We start from the raw sequence: 27,162 nt of genomic DNA, 5'->3' as shown, positions 1-27,162 counted from the left end.
CGTTCCTATCTAGACTGAAAGATGGACTACAGACAAGTAGTGGACTATTATAGAAAGTATAAGATATTATCTTAACACTCTCCCTTAATGGTCAACGTACGGATGTCGAAACATTCTGTGATAACTGAGACCCTCCCTGGATCTACAGAATGCTGAAACCAAGAAGCTTTGCCAGAAGAGTGCTATGACTCAAAATAAGTTGCAATTACAAAACTTCGTTTTTGTGGAAAAAACGGTAAAACCCAAAATCTCACGCAACCTTGCGTATTACAAACAACTTGTAATGATTTTTGAGGAGAAAATCAACAAACCGATAAAAAAATAGAAACAGATTCAGAAGGCGAAAAATGCAGCTTCGCCTTGATCAGGAAGCTCGACAGCTTGTGTTGTTGGCTGAGAAGCATTTTGCCTTGCTTGGGCAGCCAAACGTTTCCGGCACTCGATTTTCATATGGCCGAACTTGTGACAGTAATTACATTGTACATTTTGCTTCGTAGAGCCATCCAAGGATTGAGCAGAAGGTTGATGCTGGGAAGGTTGAGAAGACTGATGGTTGCCAATGTTCTGTTGAAAGGATTTTGCAGCAAAGGCTTGCTCAGTGGAGGTGGAACTGGAGCTGCTACCAAACTGTTGTTTCCACCGATCTTGCTGAAGCAGCAGGGTGCAGAGATTAGTGAACTTTAGATCAACACCAGTAGATGTGATGTTGAGAGTCTCGATAAAATGCTCATAGGATTTTGGTAAACTCCGAAGAGTGATTACCACAATATTCTCTTCCTCCATCTTGCGACCGATGGCAAGTAACTGATCACGGATTTCTTGAATCCGATTCAGGTGTGCCTGGAGCGAGATGCGCTCATCCATGACAATAGAAAACAGAGTGTTTTTCAGAAAGAAGGCTCTGCTCTTGTCGGAAGTCTCATGAAGACTTTTTAGATGTGTCCAGATTTCGGCAGCTGTCTTGCCAGATGGAATCTGAGAATGCTGGTCATCAGCTACGGATAGTTTGAGAAGCATTACTGCCTCTCGATTGTTTAGATCCCATGTATTTTGATCAGGACCCGGAGAAGTCGGACGTTGCCTAACACCCAAAACAAGTTGATCGGTGTTTCGATATTCGAAGATTGCGATGATGCGCTGCTTCCAGGTTCCATAATTGCGACCATTGAATTTGGAATTATGCTTGAGCAGAATATTTGTCAGAGATGCCATGGCACTTTTTTCAATGAAAACTGTGAAAATCTGTGAAGGCACGTTCTTCGAGGCAAAAATACGGAAGACCCAGAAGAATTAGAGAATGACCCAGAAGAGAGCTCGAAAAACCCAGAAGGAATCTATTGTCGTTTTTTGGATCTGCTGGCTCGAAAATTGAGGCACCCAGAAAAAACGGACGATGACAACCCAGTTGAGCTCTCGAAAAACCCACCAAGAATCTGCAAACAAAATATTTTTTTCGAACTCAAAAACTAGGGTTTCGAGCAGAATAATAGACGGTGGCTAGGGAGGTCGAATAAGCAGAGAAGATGGCAATTTCTTGGAAATAAATGGTTGTTTTTGTTACAGGGTTCTATTAGAGGCAGAGGCCGCACTGAAGATTAGAGTTTTAACTCCACAAATGGTCGAGATTGCAGGTTGTTGGTTGTAAAAAAAAACATTTGCACAAAAATTGCCAAAAATGACCTCCAAAAATCATGAGTTTACAGATGGATATGGCGTGATTTGCCGATGCAGGCAAACACAAAAGGAAATATGCAACTTCCTATCTTGATTTGTAGAGAAAAAAGAATATCAGGCGCAGGTGGAAATACCAGTCATGAGCTGAAAACCAAACGCAAGCGAAAATGAAGACCAGGCGCAGGCACGAACAGAATGCCAGGTGTGGGCAGGAATGAAGACAAGTCACGATAATAACAGGATCGTGATTAGAATCCTAGACGCAAGCATGAGCAGATAAAAAAAACTTTCGTTTTGCATGGACACGATTCTCAGATTCATAAACCCTAGCTGAAACTTAGATGGGCACAGATAAATTTCTCAAAAAAGTAGAAATCTTGGACATGCTATAGAGAAATCCCTAGAAATAATTTCAAAAAATTTAGCAGATAATTTCAAAAGAAATTATAAATTTTTCGAAAAATTCCTTATCATGGCTCTGATACCATGTTACAAGATTCAAGAAGAGTTGGTAGATTAACGGATTTTCGGATGATTCATTGATTAACAGAGGAATAAATGTGTTCCTTATAAAGAATTACAAGGACGTTGTTTCTAAAAGAAACAATGTAGACTGAAGACGGAATTAGAAAGAAAACTAGAGACAGGATAGGAAACATTCCTATAATAGGATGGGAAACATTCCTATCTAGACTGAAAGATGGACTACAGAAAAGTAGTTGACTATTATAGAAAGTATAAGATATTATCTTAACAGTATGAATCACTCGATAAACACCCGATTCATGCGATATTCAAAAGGTGTATGTAAACGACACTATTCCAGGTATGTAGGATATGCTAGCGGCAAAAAATCATGAGCATTTGAATTATATCGTATGTTCTCTGCATCTGACCCACACGAAAGATAGGATGGAAATATATCCAAAGCAATGTGTAAAAGGAAGGCTATCTGTGATGGAAGTTACGAGTATAAAACATACACCACTGGCTATGTTGGTCACAACTAATCTCCTTCTCAAGTCGATGCCTATCTACTAATAATGATCTTTGTATATTCGTTATAGTCATAACTAACATTGGTAGATACAAATTCCATTCAATGCTTGATGGAGTTGTTGTTTTGTACCTTGTAACTCTATACATTTGCAGTGTGGCTATGATACCATGTTGACTTTCTAAGATCGCTGCAAATGTACTAATAATGCCATTGTATTGATTGTGTTCCAAATGCAAACGAAGACTTATAAATATGAGAGGAGGAGACATGTCTCATGAAGAGACATGTCTCTACGGTTAAACATCACTAGTTAACATATTAATATAATACTAATATAAATAACCATATATGTAACTCATCTTAAGCATATATGTAATATTAATATGTTAACCATATATGCAATATATTATTATTATTATATAATAATGTATAATGTATAATATATATTATATTACATATATAATATATATTTTATATATAAGATATTTATCTTAAAGATGATTAACCATCAACAAGGCATCTCATGTTAAAATCAATTCGACATAAGCTACAACCTTAACACCAATAACTTTTGAAAATACAAGTGATGATCATTTGAAAGTCTTCACCTTCTCATGATCTACAGAGGTCTCATATAATCATATCATTTATAAAGAAAATTATACTATATAATAATCAATTAGTTTGAGACCCTATCTCAAAAATTGTAACCATGCCAAGTTCACTTTGAAAGTGTTACGCATTTATTTTGCAATAGGTCAGGTGAGGATGATAAAGAATAGAGAACTCCCTCTTAGTCCAATATTTTACATGTATTATGGATATTTTGAAGTTCTTTAGAATGAACATCTCTCTTAATCTATATCAGATTTGCTAACTTTGGCAAAGGACACCTGCTGTTCTAGTTTATTTGGGCATTTTGGTGCTGAGTGACTATAGTTGTCGCATCTAAAGCATTGCATTTTAGAGTAGTCTATATGTTTCCTTTTCCCTTTGAATTTCTTCCTTTTATCAACTTGAGTTGTTAGAATCTAAATATCACCTCTAGTAGAAGTATCACCAATTCCTCAAGATATTAACATGCACTTCTCTTGTATGCACTCGGTTTTAAGTTGATCAAGTTTAGTGTAAAGTTTCTGCTAAATTTTTATCTCTTAATCAGACTTTTAATCCAGTCTTATATGCTGAGAATGATCTTCTAAGTAGTATGAATATTGATGAAATTAGTGCTTATTATAATGCAGATACAATACTGAATATTTAACCTTTTGTTGTGATAGAGAATCTCAGATATAAATTGCAGGATATAAAATGCTTATAGGAGCAGACTGCTGTAACTGTGTCCTATATCTGCATTTACAACCTACTTATATATCCTTTCTAAAGGTTATGTCCCTCAAGGGACATAACCCTTCCTAACTTGGCACCTATAGGAGAGATATATATATCATTAAATGCCAACATTAGAGATATGTTACTATTAAGAGGAAGTACGGTCTGTACTGTTAGATCTGTAGGTTTATCTTGGTTAATATTCTTAACACTCCCTCTTAACTTGATAATCCTACAGAGAGATATTATATCTAGCAACACCAATATAGATGAATAAGCAAGAATTAATACAATATTGATATGACAAATCAATGCCACTAGTGATATTATACAGGATAAATTTGAAGAGTAATCTCTTCATTTATCCAAGTTATGATTTCATAGAAACTGGTATTTCCATATCACAACATGATCCTGAGTTTTGAGATCTACCAAAATACAGGATAAACCCGGAGAATACTAAGATTTTTTCCTTTATCCAGTTTGTGACCCATAAACATAGCAATGTCAACATCACAATATGATCTTGAACTCATCTAGATCTTACAGTAGAACTCTATTGTTTAGCACATTATCTAAGAGATCGTCACCTCTCATCATGTTTTATACAAGTGTTCATTATTTTCAGAGATTGTCACCTCTTAAAATAATGAATATAAATGAATACAAATGGTGGAGCCCATGACAGTCAATAGCCTGACAAAATAAAATTATTTTATTAATAATCAAGAGAGTACAAATGGATTACAACACAACCATACCAAGTCTCCTCCTGAAGTGTTCTATTGTCATTCTAGATAGAGGTTTGGTGAGTATCTCTGTTGTTTGATATGCAGTGCAAATGTATTCCAATTTTACGGAATTCCTGTCTACCATATCTCTTACATAATGGTAAGGAATTTCAATATGCTTGGACCTATCATGGAAAACTGGATTCATTGAGAGCTTGATGGAACTCTAATTATCACAATGAATAATCGTGGGATTCATAGCTTGCCCAAATAATCCCACAAGTAACTTCCTCAGCCATACTGCTTCTCGAGAGGCCATCGCTGCTGCAATGTATTCGGCTTCTGTGGAACTCTGTGCTATTGAAGACTGCTTTCTACATATCCAAGATATCATTGTTGATCCCAAACTGAAACAACATCCTGAAGTACTTTTTCTGTCTTTAACACTTCCACCCCAATCTGAATCAGTGAATCCATGCAAGTCTAAAGCAACTTTCTCATATTTGAGTCCGAGATTAAGAGTGCCTTGTAAGTATCTCATAATGTGTTTAACTGCGACTAGGTGAATCTCCTTTGGTTCACACATAAACTGACTTAAGGCATTAACTGCATAGCAAATATCTGGTCTTGTATTTACTAAGTACATAAGAGACCCAATCATTTGTCTGTAGAGAGTAGAATCTATGGATAGTGATTCTACAGTTGCTTCCTTAAGTTTATGTAGATTAGTCTCCATTGGAGAAGACATAGGTTTGCAATTCCACATTCCAAATTTCTTTAAAATATCTGATGTATACTTCCCTTGATTTAGTATGATATTATTAGAATTCTGCCGTACTTCCACTCCTAGGAAGTAATGAAGGAGTCCCAAATCTTTCATCTCAAATTCTCTAGTTAGATCTTTCTTGCATTGTTCTATGAGATGATAATCACCTATTATTAGTAGATCATCAACATATAGTATCAGAATTACCATATCATCTTTATCTCTTTTATAATATAAATTTGGATCAGCTTTATTCTTGGAGAATCCTAAGTTGGTGAGATACTTATCAACTCTTTCGTACCAGGCCTTGGGAGCCTTTTTAATCCCATAGAGAGCTTTCTTGAGCCTGCAAGCAAAAGCATTAGGATCATGAGTTTCAAATCTTTCATGTTGCTCCAGATATACTTCTTTTGAAATCTTTCCATTTAAGAATGTTGTTTTCACATCCATCTAATGTACCTTTCATCCCTTTGATGCGGCAATTGCTTAGACTGCTCTTACGGAAGTATATCTAGCAACAAGAGCAAAGCTTTCTTCATAATCAATCCCTTCTTTCTGAAAAAATCCTCTAGCTACAAATCTGACTTTATACTTCTCAATACTACCGTCAGCAATATGCTTTATTTTAAATATCCACTTGGAAGAAACAACAGATTTTCCTCTAGGTCTTGGAACAATTTCCCAAACATCATTTTTCATGATAGATTGGTTTTCTTCTGTCATAGCTTCTTTCCAAGTTGTATGTTTAATAGCATCAGAGGGATTGGTTGGCTCTGTTTTGATAAATCACTTATGTTAGTTGTATATCCAAAGAATCTTTTAGGTCTTTTTCTTTCTCTGACTATTCCGGAAGGTGCAACAAAGTCTTGAGCTGCTTCAACTGTTTTAATGGCCCAAAGTGATCTTTTCTTTGAATTTTCTTCAAGGTTCATATTTTAAATTTCATCTTCGATTTCTTCTAAGTTCTCCCTCTGGGACCTAGATTCACTATTTCTTTCAAAACCAGATAAAGGAGAAGGTTCATCAGAACTTATTTCTCTTTTGAATGCAAGATCTTCTTCAAAGATTACATCTTTGCTAAGTTCAATAGTTTTCTGTCCAGGTATGAAAATCCTATATGCTTTAGAAGTTTCACTATACCCTACAAAAATACCTTTCCTCCCAGAGCGTTCTAACTTGGTTCTCTTTTCTTTTGGAACATGGATATATAAAGGACATCCAAAAATTTTAAGATGACTTATATTGGGTTTTACTTTAGTAAATACTTCTTCAGGTGTTTTATCTTTAAGATAGGAGTGAGAACTTCTGTTTTGAATATATACAACAGTACAAGAGGCTTCTGCCCAAAGATAATATTCTAGGTTTTGGTCAAAAATCATAGCCCTACCAGCTTTTATAATTGTCCTATTATTTCTTTCTGCTACCCCGTTTTGCTCTAGGTTATAAGGAACAGTGTACTCCCTCTTAGTCCCTGATTCGTTACAAAACCTTTTAAACAAGTCATAGGTATATTCTCCTCCGTTATCAGTTCTAAGGGCTTTAATTTTATGTCCTGAAAAATTTTCAGTTAATGCTTTGAATTCTTTAAATCATTGTTGGATTTCTTCTGATTCCTTGCATTTTAAAAAGTAAATCCATGTTTTCCTAGAGAAGTCATCTATGAACAAGATATAATACCAGAATCCTCCAAGAGAAGGAACAGACATAGGTCCACATAAATCTGAATGAATTAATTCTAGTACATTATTTGTTTTCCTAGTACTATCATGAAAGGGACTTCAGGTGCTTTTACCCAGAGCACACCCTTTGCAAATACTAGGGTGGTCTTTATTTAATCTGGGTAATCTAGTAACCATCTTTTCCATAGTTGATAAAGTTTTACAATTTAGATGCCCTAATCTTTTGTGCCATATTTCATTTGAATCTTCAGCTTCGTGGACCAGGGCTTGAATGGATCGACTAGATTCTATATTCAATCCATACAAATATCCGTTTCTTTGACCAATTAACTTTGCTTTTTTGATGAAAGAGTTCTTAGCCCAAGTTAATAATTTGCCATCCATGAATGCAACATTGTGTCCATCATCTTCAAGTGTTATAATTGAGATTAGGTTTCTTTTAATCCCTGGTACATAGAGTACACCTTTAAGAAGAAGAATATTTCTTGATTTTAGTTTCAAAGTACAATTTCGAATTCCTTCAATGGAGTGTGCTAACTTTAAGTTATCACCAATGGTAACTTCACCATTAACCTTCTTTGATAAATAATCTAGAGTTTCTTTGTATCCCATTATATGTCTAGAAGATCCACTATCAATTACCCATGCTTTATTTGAAATTTCATTTGATAGAGAGGAATACAAAACACGGTTCTCAGGATCATAAGTATCTTCTTTTCTAATGACATTTGTACAATTTGCCTGTTGTTTGAAATTTTCAGGACGATTAGATCTATAGTGTCCAAATTTTTCACATTTGAGACACTATATTTTAGATAGATCTTTCTTGGGCTTTCCATTCTTTTGATTTCCCTTTTTCTTCTTGAAATGCTTCTTCTTGCCTTTATAGGAGTTTGTACTAAGAATGTAAAGTTCTTTATCTTCTACTTTTGGTTTCTCTCCTTTCTTTAGTTTTCTGGATTCCTCTTGAAGACAATCATTCTTGAGTTTGTTAAAGTCTGGGAGCTGATCTCTAGCACTTATTGCTTGTGCGAATGTCTTCCATGAATTTGGCAATCCATCTATAGCCATAAGTGTTAATTCTGTGTCACTAATGATGGTTCCTATGCTTGATAGTTCATCTCTAATGCCAAAAACTCTTAAGAAGTAAGAACTTATCGATTCTCCTTTCTTTATTTGAATGTGATTCAGTTTCCTTTTTAGTGCAAGAACCTTGGTTGCATTGTTTACTTTGTAGGAATTTCGTAATGCATTCATCATATCAAAGGCAGTTTGATGTTTTGTAAGCATAGGTACAATATCATTTTTAACTCCATCCAAGATGATTTGAATAGCTTTTCTATTTCCTTTGCTCCAGATAGATTTGTGAGGTTTAATCGGGGGTTGTTTGGATGCTCCATCAATGAATTGTTTTACATTGTTCTCTTCAATAATCATCATGATTCTGAACTTCTAGACTTCAAAGTGCTCTTTCCCATCAAACCTGTCCTTGGGTCTGATTGTGAAGCCATAGAAGATAGAAGATTGTTGCTTGATGTGTACAAAGTCTGATTACTGAAATTTAGCAGAGCCTAGATTTGATTACTAGAGCTCTGATACCATGTAAAGTTTCTACTAAATCCTTATCTCTTAATCAGACTTTTAATCCAATCTTATATGCTGAGAATGATCTTCTAAGTAGTATGAATATTGATGAAACTAGTGCTTATTATAATGCAGATGCAATACTGAATATTTAACCTTTTATTGTGATAGAGAATCTCAGATATAAATTGCAGGATATAAAATGCTTATGGGAGCAAACTGCTGTAACTGTGTCTTATAATCTACATTTACAACCTACTTATATATCCTTTCTAAAGGGTACGTCCCTCGCACCTATAGGATATATATATATATATATATATATATATATATATATATATATCATTAAATGCCAACATTAGAGATATATTACTATTAAGAGGAAGTACGGTCTGTACTGTTAGACCTGTAGGTTTATCTTGGTTAATATTCTTAACATTTAGAAGTCTGGATCGAGAACATACTCCTTGTCTAAAAGTTTCCCATGATGGTGGCAATCATTTTAGTGCTATCATGGTTAACTCTTTTCCATTATAGATGTCATTGATCGTAGAGGGTTAGTTCTTTAGTTCTGTTATCCTCATGAAATATGAAGAGATGGACTCTCCTTTATTCATCTTAATGTTGGAGAGTTTGTCTTTTAGTGTGAGAATTCTGCTGCTATTGTTTATCTCATACATCTCTTCAAGTGCTTTGAACATTTCATGTGTTGAGTCTAGTTTTGTAATGACGGGAAGTAGACAATCCTTATCACCGTCCACTAGTAATTTCATAGCCTAGTATTGTCTTTTTTCCATCTACTCAATTCATCAGTCCCCTTGCATGGTTGGTCTGATTTTTCAATATACTGTTTTAGATCATACTCCTTCAGATTAACATTATTCGCAATTTACATGCTGCAAAATTCAAGTCACCTTTGAGTCTATCCTCTAGAGTCACACCATTCACCATTTTGGTAGATTTAGGGTTTAATAATATCTGAGTGCACTTGGATAGATAAATTTGATCAAGATCGTCTCTTAGACCTGCTCTGATACCATGTTAAATTTTGTGATCAGATTTATTTGATTAAACTCACTGGAATATCTGTGACTTCTTACCCCTTTTGGCAGAAGTTCAATTTGATGGATATAAGGGTGATGAATATATATTAATCTTTGAATCTTATATATTCGATATAATAAAGGAGGTTAAACCTTTATTCAATATTATCACTTTTTCTGATTTGACACACTGATATGACAGACTGTGTTCTTTGTGGTAGATAGTAATTGATTTACTAAGGAAGGCGGCACAGTCAAGTTGTATTTTGAATTGAAGACTATGATTAAAATAATTTGTTCATTGTCCTTTTCAACAGGTCGCTGTCCTTTAAATATATACTTCGGGAGTCACATCCACGATGGGAGTGACTCCACCATGGAGTCACATCTCATTGGGCACGTGACCCCCAATCAACCCTTTCAATAAACATTTTTTACTTGCCTTAATTCAAATTTCAAACGGCATGTGTAGCTGATAAACAAGGATTTTGGTTACTCGGTGAATAAACTGATATTATTATTATTGTATAATGAATCTTTTAGAGTTATCAACCTTAGTAATTATATATATAGATAGATAGATAAAATATGTTAATGTAAGTCATTATATAATAATAATAACATAATATATTGAAATCATAATGATATATTGCACATATATATTTAATTTCAACATTCTTTTTATTCAACTGAACTAACACATTAACAGCATTGCTACTTACAATCAACAATACCCAAAGGTATGGACACTAACTTCACCATTAGTTACCATTCAACAATATCTTCCATTCATCTACTTAACATGAAGTTAAATCTAATCTAAGTGAGAAATTGAAGAAACCATGCAACACTTCAAAGCAACATTAAGAAATCCACCATGATGACCAACAATGAATCGTCAATGAGTATTACTTTGATTACTTTATGACAAAATTTTCAAGAAAGTCTCCTCTTCTACTCTACTTCTACTACTAGTTTTTATTTCTAATGTCTTAACTCTTTGCAATGAGTAGGCCTTGGTCTTTTATAATTCAATTACAATGAAGGGCCAAGATCAATTTTAAGATTAAGAGCCAAGATTTATGCCTACATACTCTAATTAGTGTTGCCACGCTTTCAACCAATTACATTAAGGCACCACTATGTGGGCTAGTAAGAAAATTACAATGCTTTTGAGAGCCAATGAGAAAATTGTACGCGTGGCATAATATGATTGAATGTTATTGGACATGTATTACTTAAATTTACTGATTGGTTGAAAACAAGTGGATGCCACCTCCACAATCTTATCTCAGAGAATATCAATCTTTTGGTGATGAGGAGCTATCTCTTAATACTCAACATTGGTAAGCCTTCGATACTGAGGAGTGTGCTACGTAGAAGGATATTCCATTTTCTCAATGTTCAAGCACCTTCTTTTTTGTAAGTGAAGCTCTTAAAGATATGTTTTAGGTTGTTCCTTGCCCAACACTGATTCTACCCAAATATGTCATTGTATGGCCGTCACTGCAAAAATCTATGATTCTAATCACTCAGTCGGGTGGGAGCATTTTTCTATTCCAAACTCTTACAAAATTCCAAGCTGACAAGTTTCCTTATTAGTATACTTCAGTTCACAAGCACTTTACGAAAGTAAAATGAGTCATGAGATTGAAAATCTTAATTCTTGATAAAAGATCATAAGTAATTGTGAAAACCTGATTAAATGTTGTTGACTTTATGGACTTATAGATGCATCAGTCATTAATGACTCGTTAATGTAAGGATTTATAGATGCTGTATGCTAACCCAAGAGGCTATTGTACAGAGGCATGTATAGTTATATACCTTTCCCCGGACACCGTTTGGTGCTCTTTTTGTTGGCGGTTTCCTTGTTTGGATGCTTCCAGTCCCTTAGACCCCCTTTGTGGTCTCTTGTTGGACGTTAATAAATTTATCTTATCTTATACTTGTATTGAATGGGATAATTTTACTGCTAATTTTTTTAAACATATATTTGTAGGAACCATTGAGGGTCTAGTAAATTGCAGCTATACTGACTTCACACATCTGCCATTATTAGTGGTTACTTCTTTAATGCTTTCAAATTTTCAACTTGTTAATTTTTTGTGCATCAGGATGATCTTGATCTGAGTACAATATAAAGGAGATGAATCCGATAAAATTTAGTTTGAGTCCCACTTTTCTTTGCTAACTCTGTATTTAAATCAAATTTGTAACTAATAAGATGACTTGGCAGTCTGTGGGTGAAATAACTTGTGGTTGCAATCTTTTTAGCATATTTGTAAAGTAGGTGATTGCTTGTGGAGCATGGATTTATGAAATGTAACAAAAACAAATTTCACAGTATTTTAATGAAAGATGTTTTTTTTGGATAGGTAGTGGGCTGAAGCCTTGATTATTTATTAATGATTTATTATTATTTGGTGAGATTCATTATTATGTGTTAAGCTCTAGTAGTCTTGAACCCAAGACCTCCCAAATGAGAGGCTCACAATTTACCATTGTGTTATAGGCTCTTGCCTTAATGAAAGACAATATTACACTCATAAGAGAAGATTTTTAAAAAATACTGTTGGCTGTTGTACTACCATCAATACATACAAAGCATTTTTAATTCTTACAATAGATCCAAAAGAAATGGCTATGTTCAGAAAACAACAATGGCACATGGTAAGAAGTTTAGAAGAGCTACATAGAAGTGGGTGCAAAGTGTTTAATTGCAAAATTCTATTCAAAGTTGTATGAGTATCGTCTAGGAGGTTGTGTGAGGATGCATTCACTGGTACTTTTTGGGAGTAACAAATTTTTGTGATTGCCTCACCTAATGCTCTTGCTTTGTCCAAAGCCAACCAGAAACCACTCTTACTGTATTTTGAGGCTGATGTGAGGCATTGCTTTTAATTAATTAAATATGGAAGCTTTTTATAATTGTGAATGACATTTCTGGAAAGGCTTAATGTCTTTTTCTTATGTTAAATTGCATGTAATTCAAGTCCTGTTGCTGGTGTGATGAGAAAGTTCACTAAGTCGAATTTTTCATTTTTTAATTCTTAAAGCTCTGTGATATTATTGGTTCCTTTTCTGTGACTTTAATGACAGCTGAATTTCAAGTTTTGATACAAAGTTTCGGTTTATAACAGGCTTCACGACCTTTTGTTTTGTATTTCACATTTGGGGAGGAATTTTCTAAAAGACTTAAAATGGTGAGACCTTTTGCATTAGTTTAATTACAGTCATCTTACAAAAGTAATATTTGGCCATGTACAAAAAAATTTATTTTAAAGGTGTTCTTTAAATTGAGCAATTCTTGTCATGCATTTATGCACTAAAAATTCTATGTTTGTGTTATTTTGGCAGTTCACAGAATGGGTTAAATGCCATTGTTGGAGTGTTGGAGAACTTTGGGATATGTTGATTCAATACTCAAGACTAAGATCAACAGGGAAAACATATGATAGCTTCTTTAATTGGGTTCTTCCACATGTAATTGGAGGTTTGCACTTTTTCATATGTTTATATTATTCAAGCATATCATAATACATGCAATGCCTTTGGGATGGGAAATTCTAGATGGCCCTTGCTCTTCCCATCCCTAGTGAAATTATTGGAGAATAAACATGCACTACAAACAGAAACCTGTAAAGTTCCAAGATGAACATCTGCCGTTGCTCTGAATCAGTCCATTTTATTACATACCTTTTGTAATTCTTAGTGCTCCATCATATTACTTTGTTCTGAATAGTTTACCATAAAACATAGAAAGAAATGTTTTAAAGTGTTTAAAGTGTTTACCATTCTGATTTTGGTAATTCCATTTTGACTTTTCTTCCTGCAATTTTACCTATTATCTATTTTTAAGTTTCTAGTTTCATTTTTTCATTATATGTTCAATCAGATCTTATGTAGATTAATATAGCCACTATTTTCTAGCTCTTTTCTTCCGACATTATCCTTGCTGCTTTCCTTTTGTAAAAAGTTATATAATGCTCTCTATGTTCTTTCAGAGGAGTACAGTTGCCTTGACTGTAGGTTGATGTTACTGGATGTGGTAGGAGATCTTTGTATGACCCACAATGTATGTTTCTCTTAAGGTCAAACGTTATAACATGAATGAAACGAGTATTGTAGATTATAGTAAAAGATGGAGGATACTAGATTGCTACAGGATGGGCATCTAAGTGAGACGCTTGCTCCATTCAAAAAGAATATTCAAGAATGGGACTTAAATAGCACTGCGTTATTGCATGTGGTTCTCCTGCCTGGTCACTTTTAAGCCATCCATATCAGCTTCAATGTGTATCCTAAGTGGCAATACTTCTACACGATTACACTTCTTAACAACAGTGTAACCTGCGGATGTCTCCCTGGAATTTTTTCAGGGCTGGGGCATGGACAAAATTTTTCTCCGAAAAATTCAAAAAAAAGGAACACCTCTGGAATGTCTCAAAGGTGGGGGACATTCACCTGTTTGTCTCTTGGTGGATGGCCTTCTATCTCCAGAATCTGTCCTTGGGATATCAAGATGTCTCCTTTGATTTCGTCTTTAAAACAGTTAAAAAAGAAAACAAATCCTCTTATAAAGCTCTCCAATGTATAGTATAAGATAGTTGGACAGAAAACTGAAAAATGAAAAAATCAGAACATTCATAAAGGTATAAGATGGAACACCCCGGCAATTAATGTGCGATCAACAACAGATATCGTTTTGCTGAACAATGTTTTTTTCCAATTTGTGGGGATTGAACCTGCACTGAACTTGAGTTTTGATTCAAGGTGAAGATAAGATGAGATAAGATAAATTTATTAATGTTCAACAAGAGACCACAAAAGGGTCTAGGGGACTGAAAGCATACAAAAAGGGCAACATCTAACAACAAGCACACCAAACGGTGTCTGAGAAGCAACAGAAAGGAAAAATAACAGTCCACACAGAAAGACTAGGGATCCTTTCTAGGCAGCAAAAAGTCTAGTGTCGAAGGATAGAGTCCAGGGCAAGGAGGAACCCTAGACTGCCACAGAATATTGCTAGGAGTGGAGTGATGCTGCTGAATATACCCGCTATGAGGCCTCGCACATCTGGTGTGGCTGGAGGTGGGAGGGTCAAGCCACTACTTTGAACCATAGTTCTAAGAATTGCCAGAATCACCATTTTGGTGATTCGATTCAGGCTTGACAATTTTTTTGGAGTCGTGAATTGGTTCAACAGATTTTTTGCCATGAATCGCCAATTCATGCGATTTATGCAAAAAATTGCCTAAATCGGCCACACGGCAAGGCAAAAAGTGAACTTGTTTTTTAATTAAAACATGTTTTTTAAATTAATTTTTTGGCCTTTTCTCTTTGTTTTAACCTTAACGGGTCTTCTAATTGTTAAGCATAAGAGAGGAAAAGTGAGAGAGAAGAAGAGAAAAGAAAAACCACAGGTTTCCAACCAGCAAGAAGGAAGAGCACCAAAGAGATCAAAAGTTCATTTGGGGAGGCCATAAGATTGCATTGGGAGCATGAAGGAGTCAATAGAAACACTTCTCAACTCATTTGCAAGAGGTAAGTGTTGATTTTTTTTTTTGCATGTAGTGTATTATGCCTTTTTTGTTAAATTGTTTTAGTGTTCATTTGCAAATCTTGAATGTTTTTAGTTTTACTAAATTACAAAGTAGGGTTTGTTGTTTTGTAACTTTTGTTTATTAGTTTCAAACTCTGAGGTTTTACTTGAATTTTCTTATTGTAGGAGTCTTAACTTTCATTTTCCACAATCGGTAAAAAAGATGAATGTTGGAAATATATCAAAGACTTTCTTGGAAGAAACAAATTTCAAAAGAACTATGTTTTGTAAAGAAATAAATTCTAGTGGTATTTATAGATTCAAATACCACATTGCTGCTATACCTAGTCATGACATTTCAATTTGCACTCAACAAAGTGTTGAGGCAAAACACACTTGTTTAGTGGCATTAGAAAAATATGAACAAGATAAATTGAATAAGAAAAGGCAACTTGAAAGGTTAAGAGCTATTGGCTCACATGCTCCCATAACCACATTGGCATCCGCATCTGTAGGTTGTGTTGGAGAGGGTTCTTCTAGGCCTTCTTTTTGTTTTAATTCTAGTGCTTGTGCTAATGCTGGTGCTAGTCAGTCTTATATTGAGATTGAGTCCAACCTATTGCAGCCTAGATTGTGGAGAACAAATTGGATATTTACTTTGTGCCCTGCACTACTCTTGGCTCACAACGCACCCTTGAGGATATGGGTTTGAACAAGGAGATTCATGATGTTGTCAGAAAAGAAATTTGCAAATTTTAGTACTTTTGCAATATTCCATTTGTTGCAGCCAGGTAATTGATTCTTTTTCCTTTGTTTTCTTTAAGGTTAAAAGTAAAATTTTAATCATATCTACTTGTCTTATGATTCATTAATTAATCATAGATTCACGTTACAAGCTTACATAATGATTTGTCATATAAATTTCAAATCATAATCTATTTGTGATAAGGCTCCTTATTGGCAAAACATGATAGATGCAGTTTCTATTTGTGGTTCGAGGTTTAAAGCCCCAACTGAGGCTAAGTTGAGTGGATACCTTTTGGATGAAATGGTAGAGGATATGAAGGTTGAGCTTGAGGACCACCGAAAGGAGTGGATTGAAAAGGGTTGCACCAACATGACTGATGGTTGGATAGATAGGAGGAATAGAGCACTCCTCAATTTTCTTATTTCTTGTGGAGGTGATTGATCATTCTACTTTCCTACATATATTGTGAATTGTGAATCGTGATTCAATATTTCAAATTTTGATTTGTTGATTGCTAATTTGCTGATGGTCCATGATAATTCATTGTTTGTTCCTCAAATCCATTGATGCTTCCGCTCATATCAAAAACACTATATACTTATATGAGGTTATTGAGGAAGTCATAGCAGAGGTGGGGGAACAACATGTGGTGTAGGTGGTGACGGATAATGCAACAAGTTATGTTGTTGTAGGTAAACTTTTAACTTTTCAAGTTTTGAAAATAAATTTATTTGAATTTTAAACTTTTTCTAATTCTAAGTTTCCTGACATATTTGAATTTCTAATTAATTTAAAATTGTTGTAGGTAAGCTTTTGATGGAGAGGCACCCCACCATATTTTGGTCTCCTTGTGTGGAACATTGCCTTGACCTCATGTTGGAGGAAATTAGCAAGTTTGAGTGGGTCAAATCATGTGTTGAAAGGGCAAAAAGTATATGCAAGTTTATCTACAATCATTCATTCCTCCTTAGCACAATGAGGGACTACACAGGAGACAAGGAGTTAGCTCATCTAGGCATCACGAGGTTTGCCTGGAATTTCATCACACTATAGTCCTTGTTGACATCAAGGGACGATTTGAGGAGAATTTTTTTTGGGCGGGAGTGGATTATATCTTCCTATGCTACAACCACTGCAAGGATAGATGTGGTGAATTGCATCTTTGATGATGATGGTCTTTGGAAACTTGCTAAAGGAATCCTTAAGGTAAATTTATAGCAATTTAATTGTTTAATGATTTAGTTTTACTTTTAGTTATATTATTTTAGATTTAAGTTTTGACTCAATTTATTTTTTACATTATATGCAGGTCACTGAGCCCCTTGTATCTTTCCTACAAATTATTCATGGGGAGAAGCTCTCTATGGGCTACATATATGAGGGCATGGATAGGGCCAAGGAGATCATTAGAGCCCAGTATGTAGGAGTGCAGGAGAAGTATGCCCCTATTTGGGAGATCGTTGATAGGAGATGGTAGAATCAGCTCCACCGACACATCCCTACGGTAGCTTACTATCTGAATTTGGCATTTTGTTTCCATCTTGACTTAAAGGCGAATGAGGAGGTTCTCACTGGCTTATATACAGTGATCTAGAGGTTGAGTAGTAATGAGGATAGCACAGCTGCAACAATTGAGCTTGACAAGTTCAATAATAAAGAAGGGCCACTTTTCTCTGACAGGATGGCCATAGATGCTCAGACAACAATATGGCCAGGTAAAAATTATATAATATATTCATGAATCTTAAGTTTATGACTTATAAGTTGTGCATTTTAATTGTTGATTATGTAATTTTAAAGTTGTAAATAAGACTAATTGTTTTTGTTTTCCCTTATTTTAGATAGATGGTGGCAAATGTTTGGGCCCACAATCCCAAAACTTTAAAAAATTGCCATCCATATTCTAAGTCAGCCAAGCAACACTTTTGGATGTGAGTGTAGTTGGTCCATGTTCGAGCACATTCACTCGAAGAGGAGAAAAAGGTTGACTATGTAGAGGTTGAATGATCTTGTTTTTGTTCATTACAACCTTCGTCTTAGGATCAAATAGATTTTGGGCACTGACTCCTCTCCGATCATTCTACAGGAGATTGATCTAGAGTCAGAGTGGCTCATTGAGGCTGTGGATCCAGTCTTCATTGAGGAAGACCATGAGAGGGTTGATCGGGTGGATAGAGAGGCTGGGATTGTGGCCATGGCAGAGGAGGTAGCTAGAGCACGTTCAGGCACTAGTAGATGCACATGCGCATGTACAAACATAGGTCGTAGTGATGTTGTTCGTGAGCCCATCTTACATGCAGGGGCTATGGCTCGACAATCCTCTAGGACCTACCTTAGATGCCTTTCTAGAAGGCAGACTGGATACTTAGAGGTTGAGGCTACGACCAAGCTTGAGGATGATGATGAGGCTTGGGCTAGAGCCTTGATTTTTCGTTTTGTTTGCAAATATTGATAGACATACGTTTCATGGGTCTTCATCTTAGATTCTTACATACATTTATAATTTGATGCCTTATGGATCATCTTACATACGTTCTATGATTTGAATCATTAGGATCATATGATTTCTATTTATTTCAGCTATAGCCTATAATTTACATTTTAGGTATAACATAGTTATGTATATGAAGGATTTATCATTTATGTTCCATGTTTATGTATGTTAACTTCTATTTGATGATGTTATAGTGTTTAAGTTATATTCAATAAAGGGTGCATGAAATAAGTTTTCAATTGTTAAAATCTCTAAATTTAGAGGATTTTTTAATTTGGCGATTCATAGCCAATTCGATTCCGATTCATAGCTGATTTGATTCCGATTCATGGTCGATTCACGATTCGATTCAGCCTTGCCAATTTTGATCCAATTCCAATTCTCGTTACTTTGCTTTGAACTTTGGGAGGGGGACGTTGGCGAGAAAGATGAAGTGATAAGTTGATCAGGAGCCTTCCTCGAAGGAGAGAGAACTTGTAAGGTTTGATCAGGAAGCCACATAGCCTCCTAAAGGTAAAGAGCAAGGCATCGTTGATCAATGTAGCTGAAGGATGCAAGGGACCTACCCTCTCTAAAAAAACAGTGATACTCCTAATCTCATAGTAGATGGGGCACTGGAAGACAAAGTGAATCTCAGTCTCGACCTCAGACAAGGCATAGAGATGGCAAATCCGATCGGCTCTATCAATTCATTGGTCAATCTAGATGCAAAGCTAGTGAGAGCCAACATGAAAGAACCCAAGGAGGTGTAGAGGGCATGGTTCCAACACTAAGATAAGGGGGTGCACAATGACACTGTCCTAAATGTCCAAAAAGTGCTTAGCATAAAAGGCCATCCTCAGTCGAAGATCACTCGTGGGACTGCACCATGTTGTGGTAATGTATTGTCTATAGATGTCAAGTTGAACATGGTTGTTTAGCTCCTGCCGAGAGGGAAGAAGGTGGGCGTGGGCATCAAAAGAGTATTGAAAGGGGAGGAGGCAGTCAATCTCAATTTCAATCAAGCCCAACAAGGTAGACACCTGTACATACCAGCAACAGGGTCTATCGTCAAGGTCTGATCCAGCAATGGACTCAAAAGAGCCATAAGCCAAGTAGGAGTATCTATGATGCCTGTTGGCAAAGTTTACGAAGCCCTAGACATAGTGAAGAAACCAGATTAGATCAAAGATGGGTCCGAGCTTGAAGAGATGAGCCATAAACTCAGCTAGAATAATGTTGTAAGGAGTGGACCGACGACATTTGATTGTGCACTGAAGAAGAAGGATCTGAGCCTTCTCAACATAGGTCTAGTTTGTATCGAGAAGAGACAATCCCCACACAATAGTCGTAGAGAACGGTCAGTCTGACCAAGGAGTCCGAGAGAGCTTGGACATAGTGTCCTAAAAGTGGTGGCTGGAGTACTATCTCTCAAGCATAGTGAGGGATCCGAGCCCCTTGTTGACTGTGGGTTGAAAGGCAAGTCTCAAGCTAATCAAGGAATCAAAGAACTTAACCCCAAGGTAGGTATATGAACACGTAATCTCAATCTTGTGCCCTTGAAAGTAGAAGTGACAATGCGAAGTCGTTGGACAATTAAAGACTGTCACTCAAGTCTTTCTCATGTTTACCACTAATTGTCTCAAGTCACACGAGGAAGGCAGAGTATCAAGCAGTCACTGGAGGCCCTTTGGTGAAGAAGCCAAAAGAACCACGCCATTTGCAAAAAGGAGAATATAGAGCGAGATCTGGTGCAAACAATAGTTGTTATTGGGGAGTGAAGAATCATGAAGAAAAGCCTCAAGCTGATTATTGTAGATGCCAAATAGAGTGGGGGAGAGAGGGCAGTCCTGTTTCACCCCGATGGTGCTCAAAATTAGGTCAAGAAACCCATGAGGAGTCCTAAAACGTCCCTCTATAGACCTGTATGATCTCATAATGACCACCAAAAGAGTTGTAAAGATCCCAGTGTCACTAAGCCACTAAAAAAGAGCCTCCCTAGAAACAAAGTCAAATGCTTTGCAAAAGTCAACAAAGTTGCAATAAACTTTTGCCGAGAAGTGACAAGCCTCCTCAATAATAACCCAAAGAGTCAATGTGATTTGTAGTCTGAAAATCAGTATGGAATGTAAGGAAACTTGCAAGAAAAAATATAACCGTTTCTACATAACCAATTATAAATCTAAAAGAAATATGAAATTAAATCCACATGCAAGAGAATAGACAACATATCCAAAAAAATATGATACAAGATATACCTTGGGAAACCGTCATTAAGAGGAAAAAACTCAACCTCCAAAAACATCCATCACCATATATTATTCAACAAAAAACACCATTGCAACACAACCATGGAAGCCTTCAAAGCCATAGCCACAACCAAGCAATCCATGTGAACAAGCATGAGTCCACACATCCCATGCCATGCTTCCAACCTTAACAAATACCCCCTTTGGCTAACTTGTCAAGCCTTATCCCACTCAACTTCTGCATTTTCGCCTTTTTCTCTTGTGTCTTGTGTCTACAACTACCATTGTGACTACTTATATAGTAGCAAGTCCCACAAAACTACCAAGTGGTATTACATAAACTATGCGCTAAAACTATGTGCTACCTAACTCATTGACCTCACATTTAATATTGGACATTTAATTATTTTCCCAATATTAAATAATTACATAAAATATTATCACAACATTACAATACAACTCATCAAATATATCCCATGGGAATCTTTACATGTTGCACGTCCATTTAGGTGCCCCTAAGTACAACATTACTTAATAAAATAAAATAATACAATATAAATATATTATGCAATGTGTACGACACCCATTATCTCAACAATATCCCACTTGTTGTGTATATTGCAAATGGTCAATCTATAGCCACATAAATGAACAAAGAAACAATCTCGCCTGGCACATCCACTATCATAGATTAAAGTACACCATGTGCTCCATCCTGGTACTCGCAACAAAATCAAAGTATCCAACATCTCAAACATAAATGATCCCACCTCCTATTATGCTACTACCAGTGGACATACATAGAAGCCTTCCAAAGAGAAAGCCACCCAACCTGTCACATAAGAAAATCATAAAATCTTGTACCAACTAAAATGCCAAGCACAAGAAAAACCTAATCCATAGGTAATCACATGTATATGTAGTTATCAAATATCCATAGCTGAAATAGCACCCATAGCAAGTGCCAACCCATCCAACTATCGATACCTCCAAAGGCATACGAAGCATAGTTACACTGCTCTGGGAGACGAGGGGAGAGGAGGATGGGGGACAAGTTTCCGAGATGGGGGGACAGAGGAGCCTTGATTTGGGGGACGGCAGCGATGGACGAGGGGGTGGCAGAGGGAGCAAGGGTGTATATACCATGCATATGGTACTTAAAATGCTAGTTATGAAAAGATGTGCTACAATTATACAATATAAGATACAAAGATGTAAAAAACTTAAACATTGAACATTGCATTAAAGTTTTCAATTGGAACATCATGATTCATGATTAAATGACAAACAAACAATGGACATTGAACATTGAATATCAGCAAATAATAGATATTAGTCTATATATCAGTCTTCAGATCAATAGTATGAGTATCTAGATTCTACTATCTAATAGTAGTCAATGATCATATGAGTCATGACATAAAGATGATCACAATAAGTATCATGTGCCATGAATCATGATATCAAAATAAGTATATAATGCAAACAAAAACTGCAAGTCTCCAAGAGTCCAAATCAAAATGCCAAATCAATGATCAGTGATCATCTCCTGGAGGCTAGAAGTTGAAACTCATCGCCACTAGAACTATCAGTCCCTCCAAGATCAAGAGTCAAAAAGGGAACAACAACTAGCCTTGTGGTTGGATCTAAAGCATCCTCCTCATCAATCTGCGATGGCTCCTCAAGTTCTACATCCCATCGTGATGTTGGACTCTCCTTGTACATAGTTGTCTTGCAGTCATCGATACGCAACACACTGTGTACAGCCACTAGCTTCTCTGCTCTTTGAGAGGTAAGTCTTTTTCTCTTAAGAGAGTGGATGAAGCTATATGTAGACCAATTCCTCTTAGAAGCTGAGGAACTAGAAACCTGAGATGAAAAATAATTGGCCTATGTGAGACTAGGGAATTAGAAGTTAAACAATGATCATTGAACAATGAACAATGAAAAGTTAAAAAGTTGAGGAACTAAGTACCTGGGACAGCAAACGAATAGCTAGTGTGGTGGTTGTAGATTTCGCTCCATAACCTGACCAGCACAAAATGGGATCCTCTTGTGCCATAGTCTTGATATCCGCCTTTGCCACTTGATTTTAACCCCTAAGAGTAACAAATTTGGTCCACTCAGTGCGAACCTTAGCTGCTGTCTCAAGGTCATACATCCTATCTATGCACTTGAAGAACCCCTCCCTCACCTGAAAAAATTTAAAAAGTACAAATTATTAGCAAATAGAAGAATCAAAGATGCTAGTAATGTAAATGATTTTAACTTATAAAATGATAAGAATCTAAATCTCAAGACAAAGTCTTAAAGTGATATATAATATAAATCACCTCATCATCGTGAAGAGGTGTAACTCTACTAGGTCTAGTCATGTATCACCTCGGATTCAATGCATATGCAACCATGTGTAAGGGTGTGTTAAGTTTGTCCCATCTATGTTGAATAATAGGCCGAATGTGATCATTGTAGAAGGCTAATTTGGGGTCCTTCTCTTGCACAACTGCCCTCATCTGCCCAAGCATATAATCGATGCACTCGTATACCTCTCCAAGTGAGGTGCATCCCCATCTCCATACCTGATCACCTTGCACAACCTCTCCAAGTGAGGCGCATCCCCATCTCTATACCTGATCACCTTGAAAACTGGCCTAATAATAGAGACAATGTATTTTGCATCGCTCCAAAATACATCACTCTTAACTATATCCTTCACCCTCATCCCCTGTTCTAACCTAGAACCATCCCACCTATTACATTCATTCGTCATAACCATTAGTTGCAGTGGCTCCTGCAACTCAAGCATTCTCTCCAAGAGAATGAAATAGGATGCATATTGTGTCTCAACTGGCTTTAGGAACTCCTTGGCGAAGCTCCTATATAGTGCATGTGACGTGTGGTGGTTGCAGATATACATCTGCACGTTTCTACCATCACTCACCACTCCCTTTATCCAGCTAATCTTCCCCATGTCCTTTAGAGCATTGTTCATAGCATGCACACAACGAGTCCACCAAATATGCGAATATGTGGCCTCAATAAGCCTCCCTGCAACTCTGCACACATGAGCTGCATCTATCACTACTTGGACCACAAAATACTTGGACCACATTTTGTGGCCCAATCTCCTCAATGGCTTCCCGAAGAATCTGAAACTGAAAATCAGCATCTTTTTGATGCCCTGAACAATTAACCACCCTCAGAAAGAATGGGCCCTTTGTATACGTGACTATGACATTGATGAGTGGACAGTGTCTAATGTCTGTCCACCCATCCATGATAATGTTGCACCCAGATTTCTCTCAAATAGCCCTCATGGTCTCCATGGACTCACTAATCTTGGCATACTCATCATCCAAGATTTTATTTCTCAATTTGTGCTCATGTGGTGGCACATATGATGGTAATCCTGCCTTCGCTACTTTGTGAAATGCCTCCATAAAATAAGGAGACCAAGCAATATGAAGTGGAACGCCATTGGCAAATTACATTCTCCTAATGCATGCATCCAACTTCTCTCTCGTTTGGGCTACAAACAATTTTGCTACAGGGTTGTTGTCACTAGACTGTGCCCTGCGTTTCCCCTTGTTCGTCTGGGCTGCTACTACACCTATGGAGCTATAAGTAGAGGAAGGTGCGGAGGCTGCCCCTAGCAATGTAATAGATGAAGCTCTATGCTGTGGTCTAGAAGAAGACATGCATCGGTGTTGTTGCCTTTGTATTTGTTGCTCATGCACCTCCTATATAGTCTAAATCTATTGCCTACCAGCCAAGGTAGTAGGCACTGGAAGGCCCAAGTCCTTTAGAACTCCCCAAAGCTTGTTGAATTCAATTCTAAACTTCAAGTTTTTGGATTCAGTCAAAAACTTACATGATAAGACACCTTTACCTATCAAAAAGAGGAAGTGTGCATTCACTCGAGTGATGCTACAATACCATACATCACCACAAATATTGCATTTCCACTTTCTTGTGTCACCTATTCTTGATCTGCTTGTTATTCTAGTGGCAAATTGTTTTAAAGGAGATTTTGGATCAAACTTACCTCTAGCCCACTCTGCCAAAGATGGGGAGGGTCAATCAATAGATGGAGTACAAAATCAGTACCCATGGAAGTGGAACTAGTTTGGGCCCCTTGTTGATTAGACCGAGCCCCAATGTCACTCTCATGCTCACCCCTCTCAACAGTGTGATTATCATCCTCAGCCCCAACCTCAGGCTCATGTTCATATTTTGATTCATTGCCACTATCTGAATGAAGTTCCATCTCCTCATCACTATAAGTATCAATGTCGGAGCTCATTTTGACACTACATTTCACAAAATGAATTTTTTTTTAAGAATGTTAACAATTTGAGTTTACAAACTTTCAGCCTATGCCCTTCTTTAAATTTTCTAAAATTTAAAACTAAATAACAAGAATTTGCAAAATGAAACATCAAGAATCTTAATCTATTATTTAATATTTATAAATTATAAATGATTCAATGAATGAATGATAATCATAAGTATAACAAAATGAAACAACACACATTTAGAACTAAAAACATTGAGTAATAATTTATAAACATGCATTTGAAAATCAGAAAAACAAGTTAAAAAAACCTAATTTTTGCTTGAAAAACTCTTTCAACAAGATGGTAAACCCTCCTCTTCTTCCTCTTGCTCCCAGGCTCTCCTTTTTCATTTGCAAACACTTTTTTCACTCTTGCACAAACCCTTATTTCAGCTCTTCACTCTTCTTCTTGCTGTTGCAAAAAATGAGAAATGCAAATGTGAATAAAAATGAAGAATAGAAGGCTTTTCAACAAAGGAGGAGGAAGGAATGAGCCCCACAACTCGATAGCATAAAAATAGAAATATTAAAATATTATAAAAATGCCTTAAACTTTTTAACTTTTAATGTCCCTCTTTTTTTTGCTGCGGGAGACATCCTAGCATCCCCCCGCAATGAAGGAGACTCCTTGGCATCCCCCTGCGCCCTCACACTCGGAGACGTCTCGGGCGGCGGTGGCGCTCTAAGTGGCATTGCCTGAAATGCTGAGATGAAGTACCCTCATCCTAGGGACATCCCCATCTCCTTGTGTTACACTGATACCAAGTGAGTCTCATATCATCAACATATCCAATTTGTAACCTACAATCACAAGCCTCAAGAACAATACTTGCCACGTATATACCAAGAAGCTCCCACTCCAAAAGATAATGTCAAATCTATAACCAATCCACTCACAACATCTCAAAGAAGTGAATCCATGTAGTATCAAGGACATCCACAACACATAAACCAATATTCTGCAAGAACAATTCTCATGGAAAGTCTCCAACACTCTCCAAAGTTCTCCACAACCAACAAAGGAAAGAGATAAAGGAATAACCATGTCATCTCTCACATGACACATGAACAAAAACCAATGATCACAATCTCCAACCAATCTCAAATCCAATGTAAGTGAAACCAAACATCCAGGAAGATAACTAAGACCAAAGAGAAACCATGCAAATCACAACCTATATCATGTCCTACACACACCCCTAGATGTAACTGTTCTAGGTAAGATCTCCTCCATAAAACCCCAAACCAAGAAGCCACAACAACACCTAAATCATACCATATAACTAATCGTAGATGTAAGCCTCTCACAAGAAGATCAAACTCATAAATCATTCCTAAACCAAGGAATAACCATTCCTAATCAAAAGAATATGCCCAATATAAAACCATCTCCCAAACTCAACCACCATAACAACATATGCACAAGGATAACCATTGCTAAACCATCTCTCAAATGAACCCTCCAGAACTAACTCATGTACCATAGCTCAGGATCCATATCCATGAAAGATAAGCATAAACATAATGAACATGAGAGAAACAACGGGCTATACCTGTCAAGTAGTAAATTGTCAAGTAGACAAAAAGTGGGGAATGAGAATGTTCATCAAGATATCCACGTTTCCAACCAAGACTCATCTAAGAACAATCTCCTCTCAAGTCATATCAAGTGAATGCCTCTCGGACTTCCTGCTGAAACGATCAATCCTCTCAATAAATACATTTCTAATCATAAGAGAAATCAGCATCACCACCATCTCTAAGTATCCATGGGCACCTGTAACCAATCAATCCATGCCAACTCCAAATGTGACATAGCAATATCATGAAGTATCCAACAAATAATCAATGTAGTCAACATTAAGAAACTAAACCAAGATCAATGTCAAAGTTCCAACCTGGCCTTAGGAACATAAACATGACAACATGATCTAAACCATCTCAACCAAACAGGTAAAATGCTCCATATGAACATACTATAACATGTCAAAACTCTAAACAT

General features: G+C 36.4%; 1 protein-coding gene across 1 annotated transcript in view; it reads left to right on the top strand.

Annotated features, from left to right (window-relative positions):
- Nucleotides 1-27,162, top strand: part of LOC149566553 (poly(ADP-ribose) glycohydrolase 1-like) — a 211,669-nt gene that overhangs the window by 163,542 nt on the left and 20,965 nt on the right. Inside the window, exons 10-11 of the mRNA XM_089819861.1 lie at nucleotides 12,953-13,015; nucleotides 13,170-13,305. Of these exons, the coding sequence (XP_089675987.1) occupies nucleotides 12,953-13,015; nucleotides 13,170-13,305 (199 nt within the window). The remainder of the gene's footprint in view (nucleotides 1-12,952; nucleotides 13,016-13,169; nucleotides 13,306-27,162) is intronic.

This window comes from Cupressus sempervirens, chromosome 3 (assembly GCF_028749045.1).
Source record: "Cupressus sempervirens isolate cs-2001-9-10 chromosome 3, ASM2874904v1, whole genome shotgun sequence".
NCBI classification, from domain to species: domain Eukaryota; kingdom Viridiplantae; phylum Streptophyta; class Pinopsida; order Cupressales; family Cupressaceae; genus Cupressus; species Cupressus sempervirens.
Note: the sequence above shows the minus strand (reverse complement) of the source record. Positions and strands in the feature narration are given on the sequence as shown.